Here is a 24,910-nt window from a genome sequence, read left to right on the forward strand (position 1 = left end):
GTATGGAGACATTATCATTTCCAACACAAAGCACTTCTCCATCCCCTTGTACCTCAGACCAACTTGCCCAATAATGGGATGAAGAAAGCAAACCAAATCTAGCACACGTATGTCAGAGTTGTTAGAATTTTCAATTAGTCATTAGCACTGCACAATAAAAAATGATTTAATAGGAATATGCCATAAAAATATAAATAATTCATTTATTATATACACTTTAGTGTATAAAAGTAAATTACAAGGCATACTGCATACATTCCAAAACTCAAATATTTTTAACGTATATACAGGCGGCTCCTCTCGCACTCCAGTCAGGGCCGGATTTTCCTATAGGCTAACTAGGCTTCAGCCTAGGGCCTCAAGATCAAGAGGGGCCTACATTCAAATTGTTAGCAAAATTTTATTATCTCTCATGTAATTTACAAACTTAAAAATGGAAGGTGAAAGGGCCTCATAAGTGGAATAGCCTAGGGACTCTTCTCATATAAATCCGGCCCTGACTCCAGTGATCTGCATTGGGTCTCCTTCTTCCCAGATATTTTGTCCTTCACATTTCTTAACATATTTCCTACATTCCCGTTTTGCACTGAGATGCCGCACTCTTCTTAAGCCCCCCATTCTCTTTCACTTGGTGCGTGAAGGCTGCTAGCGATCAATGATTTGCGTTCCTTTCAGACAGAAACGGAGGGGGGGGGGGGGGGGGGGGGCTGAGGTTGGGGGAGTGGGGGGCGGCAAGGGAGGGCTGAAACACTTCAGTTAATTTAACTACTTGATCCCAAAACCCCTTGCCTGTTCTTTTGCGGTTCACCACAAATATTTGAAGTGTGATCACCACAATGGCTGGCTCTGAAGTGTTGGAAAGAAGAGTAAACAGAAATAAGGCCGTCCGCGAGTTGGTCAAAAGTCTTAATAAGTAGCAGAGCGGAGAAACGGGCCAGCTCCACGCGAGCAGGCCATGTTTAAGGGGCGATCGGGGACGGAGGAGGGGGGTGGGAGGTACAAAAACGCTAGCAGGGATTGCCTTTTTAAGCTCCTGTTTAAATCAAGGAATACAATAAAAAAAAATCGCCCATCTCAATCACAGCATTCAATTCACTTTTACTTAGTTGGGCTCCGCGAAATTCTGGAGTTGCGCAAAAATGTAGAGGAAATGCCACGTGTGCAGCGAGTGCGCGGCGCTAACATTTAGAATCGAAACAATCTTCAGCATCACTTTGAATCCGCTATCACTTCAGTGGGCGATCGCACTCAAGGCGGCCGCCAAAATGCAAACGACAGAAAGTTGTGTCCGTCCCGTGCCCGAGTAGGAAGTCACCGTGTCCGCCTCTCCCTCCTCCCTGTCCGTCCGGGGCTCCTCTTCTTCGTCCTCGTACATGTCCTCGCTCTCTGGGTCCACCGTCGACAGGCTCTGCTCCCCGATCGCGCACAGCTTGCCCATGTTCTCTTTCACGACTTCGCAGAATGGTCTTTCCACTCCGTCGCAGACACAGCGGTTGAGCAGCCCCCCGCTCGGGATGAGGAGCATTTGCTGGATGGTGCTTTTGCACTTCAGGGTACATTTCCTGCCGTTGAACAGCTGGCCGCAATTGGAGAGATAGGCCGTCAGGGTGGAATGGCAACCGGGCTCTTCCTCGCAGCGCTGCCGGGCTTCGGTGCAGCCCATGCTGTCGGCGTCGGGGGGCAGCCTGCGGGGTATGCAGGGCTCGATGGTACGCTTCACCCTCCGGCACTGCTGATCCTGTCCGCAATCGCAGTTCTCCAAGTCTGGCCCATTTTGGGTCTGGTTCAGTCTGACCAGTGCACTGATGCAGTGGCTGGGGCACTGCTTTCTGTTTCCTTTCAGGTAAGCATCACATGCCGCCAGGTACTGGTTATAAGCTAACTCGCATTCTTTTTCCTGCTGGCACCGGAGAACAGCTTGCCAGCATATGAAGTGGCCATCTAGGACGAGGAGGAATGAGCTGAGCAACAGTAGGGTACGGCAACAAGTTGTCGGTTGCACGAGATCCATAGGTCCTCCAATGAGCTGCGGGGCTGGGAGAAGCGCCGCTTTCCCCTGTGGATATTGTCCAGCCACTTTCAGCTAAAACCGTCCTGAGTTTTTTCCACCACCAACATTGCCGATCGTTTTTGTTGTACAAATTCCAACCTTAAAACAGCACAGAAATCCAGCCACTGACCTACCGTGCACTTCGAGTTACCGACACAGTTCCGTTAGCTCCTTGGTAGCAGTCATGATAGCGAGAAGAAGAGCCGGAGTAAAGTATCCAACAATGAAGCAGCAAGAAAACACACCTCGTAATCCAAAGAAAGAAAAAAGAGACCAACAAAACAATCCTTTCTCGTCCTCTCGCCTTCTATCTCACTCTCTCTCTCTCTCGCACACACCGTTTAAAGCTTCAGATGGTACCAGCTGTAGAAAACACCAATTTGTTTCGGTTTACGGGATGCGAATCCCTCACTTTTTCACCACCCAGCGATCTGTTTTTTTTTTTTTCTGTGTAGTCCAAAGTACCTGCAGCTTTGTCCTTCACACTGTTCCGGTTCACGCTTCGTTTAGTAGCCACCCCCCTCGCTCCCCTCCCCAAAACAGAAAAAAGGGAAAGTTTTCTTCTTCTTCTTGGAGCCCCGCGTTAAGATTGGCTGTCCCCGCTGAGTCTGCTCTCCGTTTCATTTCCATAGCAACATTTTTAGCGTTAGCGTTGGTGTGGGGGTCTGGGTTTGTGAGTCACATGGGCTAATAAATGTTTATAAATTTTATGAAACCCGCGGCACCCTGTGTGGTCCCCTCAAACTTGATCCATTAGTCCAGTTAGTTTTAATCAGCAGAGGGGAATAAAAAAAGCATAAAGCAGTTCAGCAGCCTCCCCGAAAAAAAAAAACTCTCCAATTACAAGCACATCTGCCAGTCGGCAGCGCGAAGGAAAAGCGAGCGAAAACAAATCTGGTTCTGTTTAGCAATAAACCGTGCAACCGACTTAAGAGGCGTGATTGCGTGCAGCATGGTTATATTGCAAAAACAAATAAATAAAAACAATATGCGGAGTCAAGGGAGGAAAAGAGAAGAGTCGGAGAAGCAGCGGCGGTGTTTGGGGTTGGAGTAGGTGGGGGTCTCTCTTGCACTACCGCTGGACTTTTTCTTTCTTTCTTTCTTTCTTTCTTTCTTTCTTTCTTTCTTTCTTTCTTTCTTTCTTTCTGTCCCTCTGCTCTCCTTTCTTCAGCTCGCTGTCTCGGACGGGTTTAAAACTCTGATTGATAGGACTGAATGGAGGAGAATAGCATTTTCTGGCCTGTTTCATCTCCTTTGTGTTCGATTGGCCGTGCACTGGGCGATTGCCTTTCGTGCCCGAAAGATTGTTCACGCCTAGCAGCCCGTCAATGGCGAGGGGTTTCAGCATCAATATATTTTACAGCTCTCTCCTTTCAAAGCGCACTTGAGAACTGGGAATTAAGGCAGGTCTCTTTGCTATTGAAATGGAAACTAACTTGATTTTTTTTTTCGTAAAAAAAAAAAAGAAAGAAAGAAAGAAAAGAAAACCCCAGCGACACCCTGGGCTCTTTGGCTGTTTTACAAAACAAAGTTTCAAACTCCCTTCTGGGAAGCAGCAGCCCTGCTCGTAAAGCACCAGATGGCACGGAGAATGGAGGCGGCTTTTACTCTTCAGGAATGGCGAGGAGCGTTTAGCGAAAAACTGCGGTGTCTGCGGGGGAGAAAAAAAAAGAAATAATAAAAAGAAGAAAAACTCACAAGCGCAGGGGATACTTTAGACTCAGAGTTTAGTGCATCTACCCACCCTGGACGAAATAAAACGACTGTGCTCATATTACATTTAAATTAAATAAGTAAATGCTTTCCAATGAAGTCAGAAACCCCGTTTATAGCGAGGCAAAAAAGCTCCCTTTTTAGTCACGCGTTCATGCGTAACAATGGTATGGAACATTTTCCATATGTGTGCTTATAATGAACAATTAATTGGCAGTCGAAACCGAATTGCCAGAACCTCCTCTTCTCACAGTTTTCAAACACACATTGGTCTGTGCTTCTACAGAATTTATGCCGCTGTTCCAGAAAACGAGGCTCACCCAGACATAATGAAGGCCGTCCTGACTTCATCAGGTCCCCACCGCACTGAGCCCTGCGACTTTCGTTTTAAAAATCGGACGTTTATACAAGTATCAGTGGCCTATTAAACTCAGCTTTACATTTAAAATCCATTTTTATTTTATAAAGCACACCACCGTAACGTCCTGAAAACTGTGAATTTATTTCCGTTATACACGAATCGGCGACCCGTCCACGTTTGGGTCCGATGCTAAAGAGCCAGGCTTGGGCTCCCCGCCACCCTCAGGGAATAGAGGGGTGAACGAATTAGTCTCAGCAAAAGTCAGTGTTTTAATCCAATACTGTGCATGTTTCTCATCCATTTATTCTGAGAACTCCAAAGTTTAACAGCATTATTCGGTCTTTGGTTCAGGTGATAGTTAAAGCCTGGGAGGGTACAGAGCAGTGTTAGACCTGTGTGTTCTAATCTTTGAGACCCAGTTCATGACAGGCACAGTGGAGGGAAGGGGTGTCAGGTCAGTTTGAGGACTATGCACTGGTACAGCATGGTGCTGCACCCACCACAAGACAAAATAGCTCTGGATCCTGGTTGGCAACCCCCCAAGCAGACACACGGTTCAGTCCCAACCTCCAGAAATGGCCATCGATGTGCTGCAGCCAGGTGTTACAATGACGATCCAGCGAGCCAGATTACCCTTGGAGAATTGCACACACATGGCCGTAGTGCCGTAACTGACACTCCCTCACAATGCAGGTAATGTGCATCATTCGTGAGCAACCACTCGTTTGATTCAAAGCAAACCAGCGGTACCCAAGGATTCTCCGAAGAGACACAGTACTGAAGGAGTCCAGTCTTCATCTCGGGTCACTGGATAGCATCCATGTCTCGCAAACATATAGCAAAACATGAAGCACCAGGACTCTAAAGACTTGGACCTTCATCCTCTTGTAAAGATATCAAGAGCACCACACACCCCTTTCCAGTGACCTCATGACCCCCCCATGCTCTCCCTATCAGTCTATTGACTTCATAGGAAGAGTCCCAGGAGCAAGGCAGGAACAATAATTAAATATAAAGCTTTAAAGTATTCTACTATTATTAACATACAGTAAATGACCAGTAATGAATAGGATTACCTCTTTGCAGTGTGAAATACATTTTCATTTGAAAATAAAAAAAGAACACCTCTAAATTGTTTTGTCTGGTTTATTATCAGGATGCGTTGACTCCCCATTCCAAATCTGAAACTGAATGTTTGCACTATAGGATGCGCCTCACATGTGCCTGCAATCTGGTTATTAATTAGACTTAGCTGAACAGATAGTGTTGGGCTGATGATTTATTGTCTAAAGCTGTCGGCATAAACTCCCTACTTGCTGAATTGGAGGAACTGGGCTGTAAAATCAGTGACATCTTAATGTGAAAGTGTTCAAGTAATAGCTCTGCATTGAAGAGTTTTAAAAGTGATGGCAATATGCATTTTACAAAGTGTTCACTGGTATTAAAGTATTTGATACAAAAGGTTTACTGGATATTTGATGACTTTTTAAAGTGATTGGATTTTAGGTAATAAAATAGGACAAACAAACCATGTGGTATTTTCTAAGAGCTATTATTGTATACAATAATATATTGTATTGTTAGACTCCTGGGTAGAAATTCACTCTGCTTGTACTGGATTATGTTGTCAGCTTTGCAGGTCTTCTGTGTAATCGAGTAGTAATTGATATAACTCTTTTAGTCTTGTTGAATTCTCCATCTGATACATTTGCACAGGTAAATGCACTTAGACTAAGTGATTACGGGGGAGCCTTGTACCAGTGTTGCCAAAAAAAAAGACATCCAAGATAATCTCTTAATGACAGATGGTCCACATTGACGTCTGTATTGCTAGTCAAATGTTACGAGTTATGACAGGTTCTCTAAAGAAGTAAGATTATCTGCAGTTAGATCATGGATTAGATGACCCATATAGCAGTCTATATTCCTGGTCAATAAAGGATCATTACTATGGGTTTGGGGGGTGGTGAAGATTTTATTAGATAGGTAGGATTTTACTGGGCCAATACTGTTTCAGTTTTTGGGAAATGGCCACCTGCTTTGTTTGCTTTACCATGATAACTTTCATATTGTATTTTGTCACAAACAACATAATTTTACAGTAAATATTAGTCTACAGTGATTCATGTATATAATGTAAAACAGTTTTGTTGCCCTGAAACGCAAATAGACTTGCTTAGAATCAACCCAAAGCGATAGCTTTTTGTTACTGAGTCCAGCGCTTTAGCCATTATGCAGCATTATGCATCCCCGATTACCTAACAGTGATGATAACAACCATATTCACAGTAAATGAGAGGCTTAGAGACCCATTGGTCAGTGGTGGTGCTTCAAAGCTTCTACAGTTCCCTCTGTGCTCGGTGTCTGTGTGGGACATGCACTGGTTATTCCTTACACATCTCAAAGAGTTAATGTTAGGCTAAATTGTTATTCTAACTTGGAATTGGTGTGTTTAAGGACACCTCATGATGGACTGGGTCCTGTGCACAACTGGTTAGTGCCATGGGGACACTTTAATGAGTAACAGGTTAAGACAACTAAACATTAATATTAGAATATTTGCTCTTTTGGTCATTACTCACACATTAGCTGAGTACTTGCATAGTTTATTATTTATTGTCTTTACTGTATAAAGCAGTTCCATTACTCTTTACCACTTAAATAAAGGATTTTACTCTCATTTATGCTGTACAAACTATGGCACTGGTTTCATTAGCGTTTTTAAGAGGCAATATATGCTTTATTAATGCATGCATTTTGTATTTTTTTGTTTTATTTACCTATTAATTGTTATTTGGGATACCATATTTATCAAGGAAACATTTCTTAGGTATCTTGATAACTGGAATCTGTGAAGAAAAAAAGGTTGACATTTAGTATAAAAGGTATCTGTGGTATAACATCTTTTTTTTAACAAACTACCATCACATATAATTATAGCACAGATATACAAAAGGTTTGTAACAAAATTATTCATATCCAGATTTTCTAGACCTTATTAGAATTCGTTTTTTCATCTTTGGATACACATAATAAATAATGAGTTGCTTTCTGATACAGTATATTTCCACATTAAACATTTCTACAAAACAGAATACAGTAATATAAACCACTTTTATTAAACATGTTGACCATTTTATCTTATTGCCATCAAATAAATATTATAGCCAGTCTATGGACACACAGATTTATTCCTAAACATTACAAGATAAAAAATATATGTTAGGCAAACATTTGGTTTGACATTATAATGTAAAATTAGAAATTTCAGGTTCGCCTGTAATGCATAGTTTCAAGGCCAAAGGAGATGGGTGGGAAAATTATATTTTATATTGGTTGTCATAGTCTTAAAAATAATATACTGTGTTTATGTAACTTTTGTCACAAAACACAGAGGGAAAGGTCTTTAAAGCAGCAAAACACCCAAGCAAGGACTATTGGTCCTACATCTTATGATTCATCCATCCATCCATCCATCCATTTTCCAACCCGTTGAATCCGAACACAGGGTCACGGGTGATTCAATAACACATTATTTCATTACTATCTTTGGATTTTCATTTTCTTACAAATTATAGTAAAATATGAAAAAAGAGAAAATGTTGCAGAAATGTAGCTTAGATGTTTAAAAGACTTTTTGTGAATAACCCTTAAGGTACTCTAATGACCTGGACATTTGTTATACATTATCCTAATTATGATATCGACAATTATAATATTAAACATCAAGAAATGATGGGTCAAATTCAACAAAAGGTACATTATTTGACCTTTTAATGCAACTACATTTATCCGTTGTTCAGCACTGCTTTCATCATTTTTGGTTAAGCTACTGTGGTCAGAATAAATATTGCACGTTCTTTTGGGCTGTGTTTCATTTGTTCTTATTACCAGACATATTGCACTCATTATCTGAGCATGTAACTGCCTAGATAGGCCAGGAACGGCATCTGCACTCCGTCTGAATGATCGTAATCCTCAGATACAATAAGGAATTCCTTTGACGTCACTAATACTGCTCTGAAGATTTCCTATTACAATCTTTTTGAAATCCTTTCAGTTTTGTCTATCTAAAACATGTTCTGTGTGAATTAAGAAATACAGGCAATGCAAATAAATAACTGCACAGTCCTAATGGGGCAAACATACTGTATATGATGATACTGATTGTTGCATTTTCTTTAAAAAGAATATTACATACACAGACTATATACAACAATTATCATATACTGTTTACAAAATACAACAGAAGTAAACATTACAAAACCTGAAAAAAGTACCGAAATGTAAACAAGCACATCATTAAACTTATCAAAATGACCACAATTGTTAGGAAATATTAAAATTATGTTACCAGCACTTTCATATTAGACATAGTCACTCAGGTGAAAATTATGTTTCACAAATGTCCATAATTTAAGGATATATGATAAAAGGAAAGGGGCACTTAACAGCAATATGTCATGTTTGTTTCAAACTGCTCACCCTCTCCTGTGAAGTGGCAGTGTACCGATTACTTCATTACCTGAGTACATTTATGGTTAAATTGATGTATTTAGATGCAATATTTCTTGATTGGGTTTCATTTGTAATGTCCAAAGAGCCTGGGAATTGTCCTTTACCTAAACTAAAAAATTTGACACTCTAATAGAAGAAGCCTTATGATGCTCCTGCTTTTTTATTTAATATACCTTGTAGAAGCCTAACTGAGAATTCTGTTTGAGGCAAGAGGCTGTTAGACACACAACACTTAATGCAACATTCATCAATCTGTAATATGGAATAGCCTGCATATGCTTTATATTAGTAATTAGAATGGAGAAATTAATATGGAAGAGAAAGGCCTCTTCTAGTGCACTATATCCAGTTCTCATTAACAAATCTATGCCTCATAAAAAATGCAATGATGCCAATGCCATTAGGCTGTACACACTGAATAGGCTTCTCCTGCCTGTTTCGACTACAGTACGTTCTTCTGCCATTTTTTATGTACTCATGTTGCTTGTCTTACTTAGCTAGCTTATTCCTGTTGCTAAAAATTACTGTCCAGTGGGACTTTCAAAATATAAAAACATATTAAATACATGTGCGCTTTGTGAGTAATGGGAAATATAAATTGGCCTTATTGGAATGGGTGGGTGAATGTGTCTCATGATGGACTTGAACCTGGTCCATGTTGTTCATGGTCCTGTATTGAGATTAAGTGATTTAAAGAAACTGTCCCATGTATGAACACTTTTTTTTTTTTAAAGTGCAATACCTCATTTATTTAACATTTTTGAAGTGATAGAGAATAGAATAGCAACTGAAGCCAACCTTCTGAGCAGGCTAAATGTATATATTTTAGAATATGTTTGGCTATAAATTTGTATGAGACTTAACACATAAGTGGGTGTGTGCATGTGTAATTAGTAAAGTTTGAATTAATTTGTATCTACCTGTGAGCTTGTGAAAATGCTCTGTGCCTGCACTTAGTGAACAGCAGTATACAAAAATAAAGTGAATTGAACTGAATTAAATGTGTAAAAATGAACAAACTTGATCTTGGACAGCCATAGTGGCTGCAGAGTTCCACTGCTTTTAATATGACAACCGACTGGTACTCCGAGCTGGTGAATCTGTAAAGCCTCTTGTTTAATTCTACTGGTACATTTAAAAGGACCTGGTAGGCTTCAAAATATTTGATTTTGTTTAACTATACATAATGTGCTAATTTTCAGGTAGAACATATTTTGGAAAAAACGCGGGAGACTTGTGATAAATAAACATGGGTAGGACTGAAAAGTACTAAGTGCAGCCTCATCGTTCATGCCATTCTCTGCTCTTAAGCTATTTGGTTGTTAAAAGGAACCTTTTAGAAAAAGTGCACTGACTAAAATGAAAGAGATCAGTGACTTTAAATATGTGCAATGATCAAACCAAAACAACCAGTTTAAAAAGAATTACAGTAAACTAATTTGACTTAATAGTGTAATTAATTTGATATATGAATTTGATCATTTGATTATCAAGAGAAGCAGCACTCTGGTCTAGAGTATATTTATGAAGGTTTTATGCAAACACACACAACTGTGGCAAAATTCCACCAAATCAGATGATTAGATAAGCAATGAATAGTTACCAACATTTTTTTTCATTGGAAATTAAACGGCAGTAAGGACAGGCGTCCAGTTAAAATATGCAAAACGTTGAAAAGCATGCCTCATTTTAATCTTTTATTTCTAATATATATGCTAAACCTCTCAACGATAACCAGCACAGTTTGCAACTTTGAGATTCTGCTTTACTTCTGTTGTTGCTGGGATGGTCTTTTAACTCCCCTATAGTCCCAAATGCTCTGAAAGGGATATGCAAATATAAGAATGCTAAAATTATTTATAATACTTGCATTCACTTTAAACTAAAATCATGTAAACCTTTACATATATAATAATGCTTTGCAAAACAACTTGTGCAAAAAAACTATAGCTAAAGAATAGATGGAAGTTTGGCACAACAGTGGATTTACATTCTGTCAAACTTAAAAGTATTAATTATATTTAGCTACAATATTCATTGTGTATTTTTTCCACAATATTGAGGAATTTGCTGTTTATTACTTACACAACTAGACAAGCATTGGAATATTCAAAGTAAAAAGTTGTATGAAGCTTTTAGTCTAGTATGAGAGGTACAACTGGTTTCCTGCAATATTTTACATTCTGTGATTCTAACCTATAAGTGGAACATAATATTTTCATATGGCTACAATATCTTGCATGCGGAGTGGTGGCTCTGAGGCTAGGGATCTGTGCCGGCAATTGGAAGGTTGCTGGTTCAGAGCCCATAAACGTCAGAAGTGACTCTACTCCGTTGGGGCCCTAAGCAAAGCCCTTAACCTGGAACTGGTGCATCCTGGGTATGATATTAATCTACATGCAGCCCTGCAAGCAGGTCCCCCAACTTGCAGGGACAACTTGGGGGTTGGTGGCAGGATTGGCACACCAGCCACTGCAAAAAACCTCACACTGTTCAGTATGTGCTGGGGTGTCATCCGTTGCATGGCTACACTTGAATCTTAATCTGTGTGGTGGGTGCGGCGACGTGCTGTAATCAGTGCATGCTCCCAACCTACAGTATCTCATTACAAAGATGTAGATCAAAGATGTATTCACTGTTGTACCTTGGAAAACATTTTAGGAAGATGCAGTATATTCAGGAGGACTGTAAATAATGTACTGCAATGTCTGAGCAAAACAGGCATATCAAAGGTAATTAAAGTGTCTCCAGAATTGTTGTAGGTGAATGTTTAGTGATAGAGAGTTATAAAGTTCTTCAAAGTTGTTTGTGAGGATTGCTGAAATGGGTACTTCAGAAGATACACATCTATGTGATTAATAGATGCATTCAGTTTTGAAACTATTTTATACTGTAGTTTTAGTTTGATTGTATGTTTATACAACATACAGTATATCTAGGATTGATGGTCAATTATCATACAGTAAATGTAAATATTTTATCCAGTGATTCTACAGATGAAACTAACATCAAATCAGAACATAGTTTCATCTCCGATTGCTTTCTTTTCATGTTATTGCATCTTCTTTCATTAATATCTCATTTCAATTTTTACATGTTAATTTACAATATAAAGGATAAAAATAATTAATAAGGATTATGATGTCTTACGTAATCTAGGAAAAATAACCAGGGTTTCAAAATAATATAAATAGCTTAATACTGAAGTAAATAATCAGAAAAGTGGAACAGCTTTTAACACTGCTAGTTCACAGCTTTAAAATCCTGAGTCTGAATGATGGCATGGTTGCTGTGTACTTCTACAGAATTTGCACAATCGCTGCATGTGTTTTTCCTCCCACATCTTAAAGACATGTATACTGGGCTAACTGGCAAATATAAAGTGGCCTTAGTGAATGAGTGTATGTGTGTCTGTGTGAATGTGCCTTACGATGAACCTGCACCTAATCCAGGTTCCCCCACAACCCTATATTTGGATTAGGAAATTGGCTGATGAGTTGATAGTTTAATACAATACAATAAACATGCTCCTAATTTTGTGATGTACTTTTGTTTCAGATTCTTCTAAATCTGAATGGGTCTTTTTTTTTTTGGGGGGGGGGGGGGGGGGTGCTCGATTGTGGGCATTTGTTCTTAGGGCCAGAATCTGTAGTAATGTGAGTTTTTGAGACAAACTAAACTATAATTTTAAAACTCATCACATGATACTGCATTTTTCAGCAGTTTGCTTCAGGTCTTCAAGGGTGGCCTGTGCCTTATCTTTTATTGAATCCAGGTCCAAGTTCTGAATATTGGATAACTGGGCAATGACAGAGTCCTTTTCCTCCTCCTCTTCATTGTCTTCTTGAATCATTTTAGCTAGCTCTTTTGGCAGTTCCACATCATCAGCAGCAAGTTGAATCTGGGATTCATCCAGTTCATTCTATAGACAACAAAACACATTTTATTAAAAACATTCTATATTGTATGTTAATTATCATTAAGTATCCACGACAGAAAACCAAAGTCAAAAAATAACTTGCCCCAAAAACAGTGAAATTTAAGAATGTCTTAGTATTCAGTATCTACAATTCTACTTAGCCATTTTTGACGAGTCTGACTCCTAAATTTTGAAGAAATGTCAACAAGGCAAGGGTTATAAACATTTTTTATGTTTGTTTGCATTGCTCAGAACTTACTTTCACTCTCAATCAAGCCTCTCCAAATAACCTTGAAAACGCATGTAATGCTCCGTTTTAAACTAAATAAACCACCAATGAGAACACATTATACATTTTACATATATTTTTATATATAAATGATATACTGTAAGTGTGCAACACTACCTCAATTCCTATAGATTCTTTACACATAAAGAGAAGTTTAAAAATGACCATTTGCATTTTCTTTTATGTATACATAAAAACTTAGTATTTCTGTTTCCTAACCAAAGAAGAAACATCTCATAAGTTTGGAAGCGTGCCCATTTCTTACAGGACAACTCATCTTGACTATACACTGAGGTGGTGGTGATGCATGGGCCTGCTCTTCCGTACTTTGTGATACAGTATTCTGTTGCACATTAGTCTCATTTTCAGTCTCAGCATTCAGAACACTGTCACAAGCCCAAAATGCTCCTGCATGGGCAGGCTCATCTCCGTGTCAACACCTGATTAACATGACTCTTAACATAATTTCCATTGACCTTAACCATATAAGTTACTGAACCAAGCACTTCTCTAATTATTCCATTTAGATATTTCTCCCCTCCCCTGTAATTCTGCACCAATACATTTTGGCCTAGAGTGAAGGATCTGATTCTTTGAGTGTTGGCAGCTTGTATTTTTTCAGAGAACTGAGGTCTAATCAGCGACAACATAAAGTAATACAAATTTGCCTTTTTAGGAAATTTGCAGCTGCAGTCTTTGATGTTTTAATGTGAGGTGTGTTGTAGTAACCATACTGAAATTTGGGGAAACAATGCAAGACATTTCTTACAATTCTGGACTGATCTCTTCACCATTGCTTGCCATTAATCAGATACTGGTTCCTTAGGGAAAACATAAGAAGTAAAAGAGTTCCTCAGTACTTAAACAGATTTAGTAGCTATAGTAGAATGCATGTGGATAATTTCAGGCCAACTAGCGCATGCATTCATTACAACTGTAAACATCAGTTTTTGATCTTTGGCAAAGTCTACATGTACCCTTTACCATGCAGCATTTGCATATTTCCAAAAAAGAACTGGGGCTGTAGCTGGAATGCTATGCTACTGCTGACAAATGGCACACTTATTCACTTCTGCTTCAATACATTTACATATTTTGCCGACACTGTCATCCACAGAGACTTACAACAACTGGTTACATTTCTTTTTCTCTTTTTCTAACTGGAGCACAGGCAGAGGAAGTGACTTGCTCAGGGTCACACAGTGTCAGTGGTGGGATCTGAACTCACAACCTCATGGACCACCAGAACACACTTCTAGCTAGAGATTTCATCTTAACTATTTCCAAATGGCTTTTAATGCAACATGCATAGTAATTCTTCTTACAATTTCTTGGGCCTTAATACATGTAGAATCCACAATATGCAATGATCTTCAATAATTCAAATAGTCTTTTAAAATTTTTACAATTTTTGGTCTGCCTAACATAACCATCTTTTGAACCATTCCTAACACAGGATCTTTCTCAGTTTTTTTTTTTTGCAGAACCTCTGACAGTGGTACATGATCAAGGTAAGATACTCTGTACATGGAATTTAACAATACATCCATACTATCCGTAAGGCAGCCTTAGATGCATTTCTACTGGGTGGAATATAAAGAGCACAAATAATAATATTCCCATAATCTCTCGGTAAATAAGAAGGTCTTAGACTTAGACATAAGGGTTCAAGATCAGGAGTGCATAATGTGTCTTTAACTGTGTAATTTCTGCACCAAGAGGTATTGATATAAACACAAATACCTCCACCCTGCAATTTTCCTGAGTTACTATTCCTATCCATAAATCTCGTACCTGAATCAGTGGATCGGTGATATCTCTTTGAAACCAAGTCTCTGTATAGATCACGAGACAAGACTCACAGTACTCATTGCACACTTTCAGGTTCAGTTGTAACTCCTACATCTTACTCTTCAGGGAGCATGCATTGTTTGGAAGTATTGATGGTAATGGTGGCTTGTTATACCTTCGGCGGAAATGTTGTTTATGCAGCCAATTGTCTCCTCCAGAATTTTATTGAGCAAGCCTGGTTCTGGTATAGCCTTCCTCCATAGAGACAGCAACCACTCCCTGCTGCAACCCCACAACGCATAGTCATGTCCCTCAAAGGGCATGATACCAGTGTCATGTTGTATACAAATGCAGGATGTAACTAGGATCAACAATAGCAATAGTACAACAGTCATCCTCTTCCCAATTGTGGAATTCCTGTCCCAGACTTAACATGCTATCAATTAAATTTTAAGCTTGACAACTTCCAAACCATCAAACAAACAAATTAAACAAAACAAGACAAGACTCCATCTTTCGTGTCCGAGTCGCAGTAGCGCCATGCCTCCTTCACCAGTGCACTGACAGCTCATGGTAGTGAGTTAATACAAGCACACGCAGTCTGCTGGTGTTTCATTAACTTGTATTGGGGATCTGTTTGCTATTAGTAGCTGCTATTGGATGTGAATACAGGAAAATATAAAAAATATATGTTGTAGTTGAAGTCACACATAATGTTTCATCAGTTTTAAGACTGCAGATTCGCCAGTGGTTTTCAGTGAGAGATTTAGAAATTTAAATCTTTGAACAGCGCAAACTTGTGAGATATCTCAACGAAATTGTAACAGTCTCTACAAATTTCTTTGAAGCATATGTGTGCCAATTTCAACTAAAATCAGTCCTTGGGAAGGTGAGTTGTTTCATGCGGAAAGACAAACAGACATGACTATCCTAGAGGTACTTCTCGCATTAAATGCAAGAACGCCTAAAAAGAGAATGTCAACATCAAAAATCAAAAGCTAAGACTTCGGAGGCAGAATTAGTTGGACTGAATATTGAATTTTTTTAAGGAGCTTGTGAAATTGTTTAAGTATTTAGGCAAAATGGATCTGTACTAACAGCAGATAGTCAAAGTATACTTTTTCATACAAAACATTACCACGTAGAGGCTGTAAAAGAATGGTGGTGTATTACGCACAGAGGTAAATTTGACTGGTAAGCTCCATAACTTAAGATTATAGCTCCCAGTCTATAGACTGCCTCTGAAGTCTTCATTGTTCTGCATGATGCAAATTTATTTACAGATTCTAAAACAGCCGATAATTTACAACATTGTTTCTCATTTACTGAATGTAGTCTTCTGTTGGATTGTTTAAAATACTTAACATGAGTTTATGATGTAATATACTTTTCATGGAGTTTGTGGAAGCTATGGTATTCTGCTTACTCTGGAACAAAATCAGGGCCATAATTGATGTTTGTGTGGTTTCAGATTCCACATACATTTCTTTCACAATTAATCTACTTTAATTTTAATGCACTAAGCAGATTTTGTTAATCCACTTTCTCTATATTGAATACAAATTTATGCATTTTTTATATGGAAACTGCTATTTTAGAATGGACACTGTACTGATTTATTCTTTTTTTATTATAAAAAGACTCATCATAGCTACAAAAACTAGAACATGCAAGAAAAGAAATATATAAAAAATATTTCATTTTGAACAAGGAAAAATGTATTTCATTGTCTTTTATTCTGTTTCTGCCTCATTTAGTTTCTACTTGCTGTTATTTTTTAAATTTCTTTCTTGGATCATGAAAACAATTTATATTTAAATTTTACCTCAATATATTGATTTTTTTTAAATGCAACTCCTAGTCATTAAAGTTGAAGAAAAGAGAATGAAATTCTATTGTGCATCTTAGTAGAAATTCACATTTGTGTCAACATTTATCTTTGTAGTTGTATTAAAATTATATAAAATCTATATAAATAGAACTGGAGTCTATATAGTATCTACAGTATATATATAGAATTGGAATCTATATAAACAGAATTGGAATCTTTAAATTTACTCCAGACAAATAGTTTACAAATGGATATAATTTAAGAACACATTGTCTGAACATGTGGAATTTCTTTAAAATTATACTAAAGAGCAACAAGGACAGATATCCAAGATACCTAGAAGAAACCTGTGCCACTAGATCTTTTGAACTATGCACCTGATGACCAAGTTTAGACTTTAACAAGCTCCCATTAAGAGAAGGGCAAAACCTGCACCATTTGGATAATCCATTAACTTTTAGAAATAATGTTAAATATATGGATGAGTCCAAAATGTAGCATTTTGGTCATAATCAATAATGCCACCTAGTGAAAACCATAACATACAATGTGCTGAAATATCTTGATCTCCTCCATTAAGCATTACATGAACGGGCAATGATTTGAGACTTCTTTTTATCCCTTGGATTTAGTTGACTAAAATATTTGGCTTAATATCCAGCTATATTTTCTCTTATATATGTGTATGAATATGTTTATTTCTAAATTAGTTTAATGAGTGAAACAATGTGCTATCTGTTGCAAAAACTGACAGGTCTGCCTTGTAAGATACTATTTGTCACAATGCTTTAAGCCTTGTAAAAATTATACTTTTTGCTTAACAAATCATTCTATTGTATTTAACGTCTGTACAGAAACAATTGAACTATGGTTTAGTATAAAAACTTATTCAAACCATTTGAACTCAATAAATATAGCATGGTACTCTTTGTTTTTTATTACAAAACTAGGTGAAGCTGGTGAGTTTCTTGCTAATACAACCTCCTCAGTATCACAATACCTCCTGTCAAGTTTCACACAACTATACTATATGGACAAAAGAATTGGGGTGCCTGACCATTAAACCAACAGGGACTTTAATGACACTGCATTCAAATACATCGACTTTAATATGGAGTTAGACCACCCTGTGGAGATATAACAGCTTCCACTTTTCTTAGAAGGCTTTCCACAAAATTTTGAAATGTTTCTATGGGAATTTCTGCCTATACATTCCATAGAGCATTTATGAAGTCAGACACTGATGTTGGACAAGAAGGCCTGGCTCACAATCTCCATTCCAGTTGATCCCAAAGGTGTCCGATGGCTTTGAGGTCAGGGCACTGTGAAGGTCAGTCAAGTTCTTCCACACCGAACTCATCCAACCCTGTCTTTATGGACCTTGCTTTGTGCACTGGGGCATAATCATGCTGGAATAGAAAACGGCCTACTCCAAACCGTTTCCACAAAGTTGGAAGTATAGCATTGTCCAAAATGTCTTGGTGTACTGAAGTATTAAGATTGCCCTTCACCAGAAAAAAAGGGGCCTAGCCCAAACCCTTAAAAACAGTCCCACATTATCCCTCCTCCACCAACCTTCACAGTTGGCACAATGCAGTCAGACAGGTAACATCCTGGCATCTGTCAAACCCAGACTTGTCCATCTGACTGCCAAACAGAGAAGCATAATTCAACACTCCATAGAACACGTTTCCACTGTTCCACAGACCTGTGGCACTGTGCTTTAAGCCACTCCATCTGTTGCTTGACAGAGGACTTGGTGATGTGAGGCTTGCATGCAGGAAACCCATTCCATGAAACTTCCACCACACAGTTTTTGTGCTTACCTTAATACAAGTGAAAGTTTGGGACTCTTCAGCAGAGCGTTGGTGACTTTTACGCACCATGCACCTTAGCAGTCGTTGACCCTGCTCTGTGACTTTATGTGGTTTTCTGCTTCATGGCTGAGTTGCTGTTATTCCTAAACACTTCCATTTTCTAACAATACCACTTACAGTCAACAGTGGAATATCCAGCAGGGATGAAATTTCACTGCAAAGGTGGCATCACGCTTGAAGTCACTGAGCTCTTCAGAACGATCCATTTTGTTTCACAAATGTTTGTAAATGGAGACTGCCTGGCTAGGTGCTTGATTTTATACACCTGTGGCAATGGGTCTGACTGAAACACCCAAATTCAATAATTAAGAGGTGTGTTCCAATACTTTTGTCCATGTACTGTATGTCAAAAACATGGACAGAGAACTCAACTCAAAAAGCAACACTGGAAAATATTTGGTACTAGTTGTAAAAGTCAAGAACTCAATTGAAAGAACGAAAAAATTACAAATAAACTCACAGCAAATACTGAAAAAGCAAATGAAAAGCAAAACTAGTTTTATTGAAAGTGTTGGTAATGGACTCTCGGGGATATCTGATGTGAATTGAAAATAATCTGGACTTCATTTGCCATCAAACATTGACCTCCCTATGAAATTCCAGTGCCCCCAGCTAAATTTGCCCTGACGCTAACCTTCCTTTGCAGCCGAGTTATTTATGTATTGTGATTTTCACAGTGGACGGCACTGTTGTACAGTGGTAGCGCTGCTGCCTCGCAGTTAGGAGACATGGGTTTGCTTCCCGGGTCCTCCCTGCGTGGAATTTGCATGTTCTCCCCGTGTCTGCGTGGGTCTTCCTCCGGGTGCTCCAGTTTCCTCCCACAGTCCAAAGACATGCAGGTTAGGTGCATTGGCGACCCTAAATTGCCCCTAGTGTGTGCTTGGTGTGTGGGTGTGTGTGCCCTGCGGTGGGCTGGCACCCTGCCCGGGGTTTATTTCCTGCCTTGTGCCCCGTGACCCTGTAGTTAGAATATAGTGGGTTGGATAACGGATGGATGGATTTTCACAATCTCCAATAGACTGAGCACTGATGGCAAAAAGAGTCCTATGTGCTGCATATTTTTATTTTTTTAATTAACTTAATAATATTAATTCAGTTCCAATTCTGGTAAGTTTCTACTTGTTTTCAGATATGTTTTTTAAATAACAAAGTTTCTTGACTTCTGAGTGCAACTAGGCAAACTCAGTGTTGAAATTATACCACTATTGTTTTAGTTTATAGAAGAAGATGTAGCTCTCTCATTATTAATCACCCACACATATTTGTAAGTATTGCTCTAAGTATTGCACATCACAGGAGAGCACTGGTTATGAAAACTAAATGTCTTATGTGATGCAATGCCTACATTTAAGACATGGGGACTCCACTGAACCACAGTGAAAGTCATAATGTTCAGGTAGAAACATGAGAAATAGTAGTGGATTTTCCTGGGAGTGACATGCATGCCTAAATTACTCCAAGGGCACAATATAAAATCTTTCTGAAAAAATCACATACAATTTTAAAACAAAATATAAGATTTGCACAATGAAAAAGACACTGGGGAAAAATGGGCTTCACTGGAGAGCATGAAGGTGGAAATCACACAAATGCCCAACTCTTATTCACCAGGAACCACCTGGATGATAACCAAGTCTTTTTAGAGAATTTTCTCTGAAGAAGTAAGACAAAAGTCGGACCTTCTAGATGACATTGTTCCCAAACATAATATTCTGCAGGAGATCTACAGGGAGTTTTGGGTGTGTGACCAGGGGCCTGTGATGGAGTGGTTTCACTAAACTTCCCCCAGTGAAATGACTGAATATCCACACGTCAAAATCACCAAGAGTGAAGCTCAAAGAAACAATTGAGTATCTGTGTGACAAAATCACCAATAGAGACAAAAATCCCTCAACTTGATGACACGATCGATTATCGACACCCAAAAAGCAAAAGGGGGAATGACCACACTACAATAACCTTGTGTCCACATGCTGCATTGTTAAAAGTATGATCAACTTCCTATTAAGAACCTTTATTCATTACGCCACCTAGGGGCCTCTGGTGGTCTTAATTCAGGCTTGACAGAATTACATTCCATGGTAAGAACTTCATATCAGTGGTCAAATAAGGCTGTGCAATTTTAATGGTGTGAGGATGCTTTGTTGTCACAGGATGTGGACAATTTTCTATAACTGAAGAAATCATGAATTCTATTCTACTTTAGAAAATGATTAAGGGGGTCCAGATATCCTTCATTGAGCTCAAGCTGAAACACAGATCACGCAGCATACAGCAAAACAATGATCTAAAACATAAAAATTAGTCTATATCAGAGTGGCTGAAAAGAAGCAAAATTAAAATTTTGAATTGGCCTAGTCCATATGATTGTGCAATAAAAACATGTGCATGGATTAAATTATTACACTTTAGTCCTGATTCCTCTATTTTATGAATAATATGAACTCAGCCTATTTTACACTCAAACACAGAACTAGAGAGGACTGTCCATTATCAATAATGCTTTACATAATTGCAACGGAATCCTTACCTATCTGCCATGAAAACAGCCAGAGATTATAGTTGCAAAAAATCCATTTAAAGTGAATTTTTGTAATCTGGTGGCCTGCATCAAACAAGATGTTAATAGACGTTCATCATTTCATCTCATGTTAGCAAGGAGAATAAATTTCCACTTTGTCTTTCTTTCTCTGTATAAAAAATAACTCCTTCATTAAAAATGAATACAATTATTGCCTTGCTTATTTGCAATGTAAAAAGACAACATAAAGAAGACAACTTTACAAAGTCCTAAAGTAAACTGTGGCACAGCATTAAGTACTTTCCAATTTTATACTGGGATGCAAATATACATGCTTTAAGACAATGAAAGGGAACAGAAAATCACAAAACTGTACCTACTTCTTTAAACATAAAAATTTTATTCAAACCCTTCTTTACATATCTTGCAAAGTGGTCCTGCACTTACTAATTATCACAAATTTACCACTCACTGAATATGGAATACAGATGTAAGGAACACTTTAAAGCTGAATTGTTATTGTCACATTCATTGTTCATTACAACCAACATCAAAGGAATAATATTAAGATAAGCAAAAGTTCTTACAGTATATTAAGCTATATAGTAAGGACTACTGTAGAGTATATTGGGTTTATTGCTCACATAGTTCCCTGAAATGGGAAGGGAAGATATTGATTTGATATGTAACATAAATTAATTGTGCCAGCATTGACTGAATTTGTGTGTGTTCTGTATCTAATTTATTGTTGTGAAAGTGACACCCAAGAACATTTTGAATGTTGTGTAAAAAAAAAACAAAAAAAAAAAACAAAGTGACATGTATCAATTACTTAATATAATGGTAATTATGGAAACTGCAAAACTGACAAACTGTTCTTGCACAGCACTCTTTACCAAGTGCAGGCACAGAGCTCTGCGACAACTCTCAAGGCAAAATGCAAGAATAGATCATACTGCTCACGTAAGACATAACTATCACATATGAGTATACAAATGTATTCAAATATATAAAAAAACAAAGTAGAAACTAATTGACATAAATTAAAAACAACAATATCTGTTGATCAGTTAATTGTAGAACCACAGCCAGATATAACCTGCACATTTTTCTATTCATTTTCTAAACAAGATTTTTACTTTGTGTCAAGGAAATCTGGGATCAAAAGATGCATGGGAAAGCCAGCTAAAACTGGGATGATGGTTCTTTGCACAGTCAGTTCATGTAACATGTACTGTACATCCTAAGAACACTGAAGATAAAAAGCAGTACACATACTAAATCCAACATTAATACAGGCAAGAGATGCAAGTATCACAAAGAAATATATTTTTTAGCACTGCTGAAAGAGTGTACTGTTGAAGCAATAAACTATTCTTTTACTGTTTATATCTCCTTCTATTTATTACTAGCTCTACAAATGAATATCTTTTAAGTTAATAGAGCTAAAACAATGAGAAACTACAGTTATACAAGAGTTAAGAATGTTGGTAGAAACTAATGAAGTAAAGAATTTATCTGAACAAATTTGTCAAAATTAACTAAACATAAGTAGTGACAAAAACTAAAATTTAAACTATATAGTGTGTTGCTGGGGGATATCAATATTCAGATGATTTATTAAACTTTTAATGAAAAGAAAAGATATTTTGAGTCAAAGAAGTACCTGTAAGGCTATATTCTCATTCCAATACAGACTTACAAAAACTGTCACACAATTTATTTATTATACATTACAAATATTATCCATTTCCGTTCCTTAAGAAAACTATCTATGACAGAGTTGATTAAATTGTAATATGTGATCAAATAAGACAAGGAAACCAGAACATAACTGGTATCCTTAAACTTGCTTATCCATTGTCTTCTAAAAAATAAACAGCTTTATTGTGCAATTTACATCATAATCTTAAGACTTATACGCGTTTAGAATTATGCAGCTATCTGGTGAATGATTACATGATTAACAGATAATACTGATGTATAATTAAGTTCATACTTTAAAAAAGAATTTTACACAGCTTCTAACTGACAGATTAAAAAGACAATTAATTTGCTCCTGAAATTAGAGAATTGAGGCTGTGGCTCCATCAGCAAACAATACAGTACAGACATTCCACATTCATTCAGTTTACTCAACTTGATTTAGCTCTGGGTCATGGGAAGACGGAGACTGAGCCTGTTCTTGCAGCCTTAGATGCAAACTTAGGACAGGTGAAATTCCATCAGACTGCAGATTTACACTCCTACTCATATTCATTCACACTCATTCATACCTGGCCAGTAAAGAGTCATTGGAAAAAAAAGACTAATCTCTTGTCTTTGGGTTGGAAAAAAACATTTCACAAAACATACTAAATGATTCAGTATAGATAAGATCAAGCCTTCGATGTATCAGTTTGAATGTCACAGGCCATAATTTGTTTCTTGCCTTATTTTCTTGTCTAAGGTCTCCAAAACCTTTACTAAGAACAGGACAGACTCAGCATATTTTTTATCATTGCAATACTCTTTCATACATTTACATAACTATCTTAAATGTTTGAGTTTCTCTGGAAACCTTTTAAATTACATGTGCTCATTTATCCAGTTCTTAATCATTGCTTTGAATGTATTTCTTTAGGTTCTACTTTGTTTTCTTGATACTCTCTATATTCCAAATAACGTGATATTTTCATCCGTAATTTTTAAACAAGTCTAACCTTCCAATACTGTCCTTGTGCACCTTTTTCAAGTTTGTCGAAGCAACTACTACAGTTGGACAATTTGTTATTTGGCGAATCTGACAGGTGCAACAGAACCTCCTAGCACTTTCCTTGCAGCACCATGGGTATCACTTAGTCCGGACTGTAATATGATCGCCCCGTTTCGTAATTCGTGAAATGACCAAAGCATACTGGCAATTTGGAATGTTTTATTCGAATCTTATGCGCATTACGATTTCTTTCTAGGTTGTAATTCCGCGCAGTCAATAGGACCTGCCGGCTGACGCCCACCATTTTGGCGCGACCCAAGCAGCACACCTGCAGCGCCACAGAGCGCGGTGGGACTCGGTGACGTCATCGCTATAGTTGACGGTAAGATGTTTGCTTGCTAGTTAATATTACTGCTTTCGTTGTAATTTCTGCCTCTACTTCTATTTCTCCAGCCTTGCATCACAGTAGCTTGTAGTCCTTGTGGATGTGTACTGTCTTCAGGGACACCGTAACTGTTTCAGTTTTATTCAGTCACCGTTCGTATTACAAACAACAGTACAGCTACAAGGCCCTCTGCTGGCTTTGCACAATATTTTTAAAAAGCCAGATGAAATGCTTATGGAAACGGGAATTATTATGGTAGATTTTGTTTCTCAAACGTCACTCCGTGTTAAATAGAACCAAAAGAGCCTCACCTTCGGCAGTCGGTACTTCTCTCTGAAGTGGGTGCGCACTGTAGCCCGCTCTGCTTTTTTCTGCGCAAAATTTGCATCCCGCTCCATTCTGAAAGAGCAAAACAGCAAAATTTTAAATCAAAAGTCATGTCTGTATTCGGTGGATTTTTTCACACCTGATAGTTGTAGTGAGTTCCAGAGAAAGTAAGTGAAAAGAACGGAATTAGGAGATTACATTGTTGTATGTATTAGACGTTACAAAGGGTATTTATTTCATTCTTTTTTATTCAATATCACACAGCCTAAGTAAACTGCAATATGAAGGAGTGGAAGTTTGCCCACCTTGTATGTCACGGACAGCTATCTGTTGTTAAAGTACCTGCTGCCTGTAAAAATAATTGTTTAACAATATGGAGATGGACTATGCCGAATATGGTGAATAAAGGCTGGAGGGATGGGAGTTATGGATGAGTTATTTATAATTATTCATATATGTAATTCCTACACTCTTAAAAGTAATGCTTCTTTAATGTCACTTTACTAGATTGTATGTTTCTTCGTAGAGCCACTTTTTGACAAAGGACTATTTAATTCTGGGAAGGGATCTTTGCATATGAGATTGGTTTTTGGGCTTTGAAAAGGCTCCTAATATGTGTAGAAAACAGAAATC

General features: G+C 37.9%; 2 protein-coding genes across 2 annotated transcripts in view; both read right to left on the reverse strand.

Moving 5' to 3' along the window:
* Positions 1-707: 707 nt before the first annotated feature.
* si:ch1073-459b3.2 (growth arrest-specific protein 1) lies at positions 708-4,642 on the reverse strand. Its single transcript, XM_028823534.2, has one exon. The coding sequence runs from the start codon at positions 2,009-2,011 to the stop codon at positions 1,232-1,234; it is 780 nt and encodes a 259-aa protein (XP_028679367.1). The 5' UTR covers positions 2,012-4,642; the 3' UTR covers positions 708-1,231.
* A 7,597-nt stretch (positions 4,643-12,239) lies between these two features.
* Positions 12,240-24,910, reverse strand: part of cplx3a (complexin 3a) — a 28,326-nt gene continuing 15,655 nt past the window's right edge. Inside the window, exons 2-3 of the mRNA XM_028822895.2 lie at positions 24,262-24,349; positions 12,240-12,564 (exon numbers count right to left, since the gene is read on the reverse strand). Coding sequence (XP_028678728.1) covers positions 12,340-12,564; positions 24,262-24,349 — 313 coding nt within the window. The 3' untranslated portion in view covers positions 12,240-12,339. The remainder of the gene's footprint in view (positions 12,565-24,261; positions 24,350-24,910) is intronic.

Source organism: Erpetoichthys calabaricus, chromosome 17 (genome assembly GCF_900747795.2).
Source record: "Erpetoichthys calabaricus chromosome 17, fErpCal1.3, whole genome shotgun sequence".
In the NCBI taxonomy this organism is placed as follows: domain Eukaryota; kingdom Metazoa; phylum Chordata; class Cladistia; order Polypteriformes; family Polypteridae; genus Erpetoichthys; species Erpetoichthys calabaricus.

Excerpts from the sequence above, each read along its gene's own strand:
- si:ch1073-459b3.2 (XM_028823534.2), bottom strand. The coding sequence starts at position 2,011 with ATGGATCTCGTGCAACCGACAACTTGTTGCCGTACCCTACTGTTGCTC.